Below are 7095 nucleotides of genomic sequence, written 5' to 3' on the forward strand. Positions count from 1 at the left end.
CATTATATTCTTACAATGCTTTCCTGAAAAAGTAAGCACAAATCAGACTCGTGTTTCTATCTTGCCACTCACTTGTGTCATCATTTAAAAAGTGTTCTGTCTTCATTTACTCCTATTTCCTAAAGTTTTAATTTTGTTCATCTACCCTTCAGCTGCTGAAACACTTAATGATCTCTGAAGCCAACAGGGTAAGTGCAGCCACCATGTCCACCATTTTAGGTTACCACTGCTCAATTTAGGAATCATTTGAACTCAGTAGTTACAATTGAGTTGCTGCATAAGTATGGGTTTGCATACATCTTGCTTTTTTTTTTTTAAATCATGGGGTCACTGTTGCATCATTTAATAGCATTGGGGCAAGTGGAATTAGAACACAAATATAAACATGGTGGCAAAAAAGGAAGACAAAAATTCTTTCATGACTTAAAAGGGTAGAAGGTGACCTCAATTATTTTCTTTAAGGGCCATTTACTGGAAAATTTAGCTTTCTTTGATCTTCTGTGTTTACCCTAAAGAATTTTTAACCTTTGGAAGAAATTGGGAAACAGTTCCATAACTCTTTTTTAATGAGTTACAAGGAATCTGCTGCCTCATTAGACAAAGGGATTTTGTTACTTATTCGTCAGAAGGCAAAGGAATTTCTCTGAATTATCTGATGGCTAAAAAGCTTATTCCCCCTCTCTTAAACTTGCCTTGGATACAGAGCCCAAACTCTACACAAAGACTATCTAATAGAGGTACCTATGTTCTTTGACATAATGTATTAGTTTTCTGTGGCGACTGTAACAAATGACCACAAACATGGTGGATTAACACAGCAGAAATGTATTCTCTTGAATGTTGGAGGCCAGAAGTCCAAAATCAGTTCACTGAACTAAAGTCAAGATGCCAAAAGACTGAAATATTCTGGAGTCTCTAGTGGAAAGCCCATTCCCTGCCTCTTTCATTTTCTCAAGGTCATTGACATTTCTTCATTTCTATTAGCAAGGTTCCGGTCTCTGCCTCTATCATCTGATCGCCTCCTCTCTCTGACTGACTGCCTCCTTCTTGTAAGAACTCTATGACTGCATCAGGTTAACCCAGAGACCCTTAACCTAATTGTGTCTACAAAGTCCCTTTTGCACATAGGTAACATTCACAGGGTCCAGCAATTAGGAAGTGGACATCTTGGATGCATGGGTGAGATTCTACTTAGCTTTTTACACATAAAAAATATTACAAATAAGGGAATTAGTGGAAGGAAAGATATTTTCAGTAATTCAGTAGAAATAGTGTAAGCTGCATGCTTCTCCAAAGCCCTCAGAGGACAATGGCACCCAAATGACAGTGGTTTTTACTTTCAGTGAAAACTCACCATTGTAATGAGCTTACTTGCTCTGCTACTGATGCTATCATTCCCATGTCTTGCCAAGATGAAGACTAAAATAGAAGACAATTATGTAGAGGTATGATCTTCACAACATGCTGGGTAAATGGGTTGTTTGGTTACCCATGATTGTGATGGGTAAGTAAAAAGGTAAAAAAGAAAAGCACATGAAAGGAGTTGATTCAACATGGATGGACCTAGAGGGTACTTTCCTAAGTGAAGTAAGTCCGACAGGGAAAGACAAATACCATATGATTTTACTTAAGTGTGTTATCTGAATACCAAAACAAATGAATGAACAAACAAACAAAACCAGACTCCTAAATACAGAGAACAAACTGGTGATTGTCAGTGAGTGCAATCGATGAGGCAATTAAGAGGGACAAACTTCTGGTTGTAAAATAAATATGTCGGGGGGGGTGTGAAAAGTACAACATAAGAAATATAGTCAATAATAGTGTGATAACCTTGTATGGTGACAGATGATAGCTACACTTATCCTGGTGAGCAGAGTGTAACATAGACCATTGTTGAATCACTATGGAACACACCATAACTGGAATTAATATAACGCTGTAGGTCAACTATATTTAAGTTTTATAAACTGAGAGGACCTGAGCCAACTCTACATTTGCAAAAGTCCACATTTGATTGTGTAGAATATTATTGCACCCAAATAAATTTAGATATATTTTAAAGCCTCATGCTGTGAATACTTGTTATGCTATGTGATGGTCTACATATTTTTGTTGGATTTATACTCGTGTGAATGATATTAATTTAAAATGCCATTTATCCAAGGTTGGAAGGGGAGGATGTAAGCTTTACAGCTGACTGACTTATTCTGTTTTCATTCCCTCAAATCTGCCTCAAGGAAGCCTAACAATTAGACTCGAGGTGACACAGAGAAATCCAGAAATAAAGCTCCATCAACCTCTGGACTCTTCTATACATCACAAGGATTCAGTAACTCAGTGGGAAGTTGGCCATTAACTGCCTTATATATTTTATTTCCTCTTCGGCCTGCCTCAGGACTGAACATTTTGGCACAAATTCCCAGGAAACTCTGTAGTCGAACAATTTGTTGAAAATACGGTTCCCTGATCTTGACCCTTTTCACAAGATGGCAAAATGTATTTAATAAAGAGTCATTTACAGAATAAATCCATCACCTCACAGAATAAATACTGAGAGAAGCATGGAGAAAATTCAGACTGAGAAAAATGTTTGGAGACTATCTGTAGGTTTAAACTGGTGCACATTTAAAAAATTTAGCTGAGAGGCAGAGAAGAGGAAGAGAAATCTAATTGTCTTCTGTAAGGATCATGTCTTTTAAAAACTATCCCTATAGCTTATCTCACCTGAATAATCAGTACTGTCCTCTGTCTGAACTCATCACTGCTAATAAATGCATTTCTGTTTCCAATTCAATGTAGGCTCTATTTTCAAAAACAAAACGTCAATTCTTTGGTTTGAATTAAAATCTTAAAAATTTTCCATCAGCCTTCACCATAATGACTGAAAGATTATTTAAAATGTACAGTACCTATAGGTAATATGCAACTTATTCAAATACGTTTTTAAACATAGTTATTCTCTTTTGTGGGTATAGATAAAGAATAACTCTTCAACTCAAAAGTAAAATAAAGTCTATGTGCAGAAAAAAATAAATAGAGAAGAAATAAAAGTTTTTTTGTGAGAAATGTAGACAAATGTTATATATCTGGCAGAAATTGAGCTTTAGAGCTGAGACAGAGGGATGTACGATGTATAATCTTAATGGATTAGGAAGGCATAATCTTGAGAAATTGGCCTTCTCTGATACTACATATTGCAGAAACGATTTAAGAAAGAAATCTTGGGGCACCTGGGTGGCTCAGTCAGTGAAACATCCAACTCAACTCTTGATTCAGGCTCAGGTCATGATCCCAAGGTTGTGGGATCGAGCCGCACATTGGGCTCTGTGCTGAGCATGGAGCTTACTTAAGATTCTCTCTCTCTCTCTCTCTCTCTCTCTCTCTTTCTCACTGCCCTTCCGTCCTGCTCATGCTCTCTCTCTCTCTAAAATAAGGAAGAAGAAGAAGAAGAAGAAGAAGAAGAAGAAGAAGAAGAAGAAGAAGAAGAAGAAGAAGAAGAAGAAGAAGGAGGAGGAGGAGGAGGAGGAGGAGGAAGAGGAGGAGAAAAGAGGAAGGAAGGAAGGAAGGAAGGAAGAGAGAAAAAGAAAGAAAGAAAGAAAGAAAGAAAGAAAGAAAGAAAGAAAGAAAAAAAAAAAAGAAAGAAAGAAAGGAAGAAAGAAAGGAATAAAGAAAGGAAGAAAGAAAGAAAGAAAGACAATCTCAGAGAAGTCTTGGTTACTTAGCAACCACTGACCCATAAATACAAATTAGGTCACCAAGTCTCACTTGGATTGCTGTGAGTCTTACAGGTGAAATTCTCCAAATACATCAGATTAGAAATCATCACCAATACATGGCTTGGCACAGTTAAGAATATAGTACACATATTTTGGGGAATCAATTCTTTCTCTTAATAGTTCAGTGCCTTACTCTCTCTTTTAAGCAACAGTATTGAGACAGCCAATGAATTCAGCTTAGCTTACAATATAGAATTAAGTCCTGCAGCATTTCGCAGCAGTCAGAAGAATGGAAAAGTACAGGTTGCTTGTTTTGCTTGAATCCTTGTTCACCCTTTAATAACCATGCTGCAGACGCACGTGAACTCTTGTTAACCACCTATTGGCAGGTGACAGTTTGTTTATTAACATTAAAACCACTATTCACTGAAGCTATGGTCTAAAGACGATGAGTGTTGGGTGATGTTCAAAATGACGATGATAAATACTTCGAAGAATCAAAATAAACTTATTTTTATAGGAGTGCAAAGACATCAGTTGATGTCGCTGAACAACACGCTAATAAGATGTTGCTGTGTTGTCCCAGGCAGAGAGAAGGAAGAGAGTCTGGAGAGATTGCAGACAGTCCCCAGGAAGGATATAAAAGGTCCGCAGGTCATAGTGGCCACATACCTTCGCAGCCATCACCAAGCATGCAGTCGGGCTCTATGTGTCTCCCGGGCTCTCCTGGGGATTGCAGTGGAACATCCTACAGAACTCACTGTTACATCCCAGTGGCCCCTTCTGTTGCCCTTTGCTCCAGTGATGTGAGCCCGACCTTTGGGCTCTGCTTACCCAGCAACTACCAAGGAAATCTCTGGCTCCTGGATAACTGCCAAGAAACCTATGATGAAGCACCAAGCTGCGACTCTCCTAGCTGTGAGCTCAAGACCTGTAATGCAAGCCGTACAAACTCTTGTGTCCCCTGCAAATCTCCAACAGTGGGCAACGTTTGCAGTGCCTGTGAAACGACCAACACTGGCCTCGACCCCAGCTGCAACCCATGCACTCAGACCAAAGGGTATGTATCTGACTGCTACACACCCAGCCAGTATGCGTCTAAAGCCCACCAGACCCTCAGCAATGGCTTCAAATTCTCTGGGCGACTCAATTGCTTGTCCAACTGTTTCCGACCCCTGAACTACTGCAGACTGGGTAGCTTGGGGTACAGAAGCTATGAAAATCTTGGCTTCCTACCCAGTGGCTTCTCACCATCATGTTATATTCCCAGAAGTTGCCAATTCCAAAACTATTTAATGAGAAATCCCCGATATCCAAGTTATGGACCCGGGAGATGCCAACCACTGAGATATTTTTCTAGAAGCTTCCAGTCTCTGAGCTATATACCAAGTACCTTTCCTCCTTTGAGGTATTTATGCAGTGCTTGCAGACCTCTGAATTGCTACTGATCAACTTCTTGCATTTATGGCTACTGGAAATTGTCCAATGGGGCATATTCCACCAAGTAGTCATCTTCTCTAATATTCTGCTGAATTACTTCATGTGTCTTAAGAATCTTATTAGATTAACCTCAGATACAACTCTAGGACTTATTAACCACAATCATCATCACTTGCTAGTTGTTTTTTCTGTTGCTTTGTTAATGTCTTTTGTGTTGAGAGCTGATCCTGAAGGTAGTTTTGTTTCTGCGATTGATGATGATGGACACACCGACGAGATTCTGCATGAAATAAAATCATCGCCAGCTTTCTTACTGTGGCTATTGCTGTCACTTGTCTGCCAGTGGGAGAATCCCCTACCTTCTTGATAAGGAGGGGCCTTTTTTGGTTTGAATAATGATTCCAACACATTCTTTCAGGTTGTTTTGCTTTTATCAATAGTTTTGTGGACTGCCTAACTAGCATCTTGCTAATGAGCTAAGATATAGCATTGCCTTAGGTATGCTATGTTGAGCTATTTTCTCCGTCTACTACTGACTGATTATAAAGATGTGCAAGCAGCAGTGTCCCACTACAGCTCAAAATCAGAAGACCTTCAGCAAATCTTCTCTTCCAAAGCAGTCCCGGAGCCCTCAATTGACTGACATTTGGCTTTTGTTCTCAATGCCTAGGAGAGAGCCTCAGGAGTAGCAACACAAAAATTGTTTGTTGAAAGAATGACAAAATACCCTTATAGACTGTTCACGATTAGTGATAATCTATGTTCATGATTCTGCTAAAATCCTCCCCTGCTGAATTACTGCTTTCTGATTTCAGAAAAGGTTCTGGTTCGTAGTTAATAAACAAATTTCTATTGGGAAACAATGACTTTGCATTATGTTTTATTTCATATTGACTAAAGTTGTATCAATGTTCTGGGCAATATGCATAGCTTTGTAGAAGCACTAGTTTCCTTTCATTTGGTTTAATAGCCTAATTAAAAACATAAAGAACATAGAATATGAATTCCTAGGACTTTTATTTGTTTTGTTCTGTTAGATTTTTAACACATTATGCGGCATTTCTCTTAGAGTGTCTGTGATTGCTATGTATATAGAAAAATTGGAAGAAAACATTTATAAAATAAATAAATTTGGTACAAATTATATAAAGCATTCAATGTATACATATTTCCCTGTGCAATATGTGTATTTATTGGTTTTGAAGATAATGTTTGGGCTTTGAAATAGATTTAATATTAAACCCAGGGAGAAATGATTTAACCTCTAAATTGTTCTCCAAAAAGTGAAAATAAAATCATCCATCTCCGTGGTAAAATTTAATATCTATCCTAGGATTTTTGTGAGTAAAAAGCAAATCATGTTTAAAGTCAGTAAAATGGCCTGTGGAAATGGGATAAATGGAAGGTCATCAATATAAGTAGTCTAAAATTAAAACTCTTAAAGCACAAAAAAGGGGTTACCATTTTATTTAGTCATTCAGTAGGCCTACTCTGTATAAGAAAGACTTATAGAAGGAATATTACTGCATTACTTCTGCTTGAACATGTCTGTGGACAATCAAGTCACTCCTTTGTGAGTTCATTTCACTTTCAGAGAATTCTATTTGTTGAAAATTTCTTCTTTATATTGACACAAATCAAATTGTTCTTAGCAACCATCCATTGGCCACATAGGACCAGCTTAATTCCTTTAACATAAGACAGATGTTTAAGCGTTTGAAAATAATTACTGTGCATCCCAGCTGAATATTCAGGTGTCCAAACCAAACATCCAGTCTTTCTTTTTACAAACTTTAATAGAAAACATATTCTTTGAGGCATCAAATGAGATTCTTTGGGGATACCAAGATTTATAGATCCTGTTCTCAAGAACTATTCAAGAGGAGTAACATACTGAAACAAACATAATACTGCCTCAACCATTTTGAGTACAATG

At 37.8% G+C, this 7095-nt stretch overlaps 1 protein-coding gene across 1 annotated transcript; it reads left to right on the plus strand.

Moving 5' to 3' along the window:
* The first annotated feature begins 4411 nt into the window (after window positions 1-4411).
* Window positions 4412-5167, plus strand: KRTAP24-1 (keratin associated protein 24-1). The gene has a single exon (XM_077760185.1). It carries the CDS (start codon window positions 4412-4414, stop codon window positions 5165-5167), a length of 756 nt encoding a protein of 251 aa, XP_077616311.1.
* The last annotated feature ends 1928 nt before the right edge of the window (window positions 5168-7095 follow it).

The sequence above is a fragment of the Crocuta crocuta genome, unplaced genomic scaffold (genome assembly GCF_008692635.1).
Source record: "Crocuta crocuta isolate KB4526 unplaced genomic scaffold, BGI_CrCroc_1.0 scaffold369, whole genome shotgun sequence".
NCBI classification, from domain to species: Eukaryota; Metazoa; Chordata; class Mammalia; order Carnivora; family Hyaenidae; genus Crocuta; species Crocuta crocuta.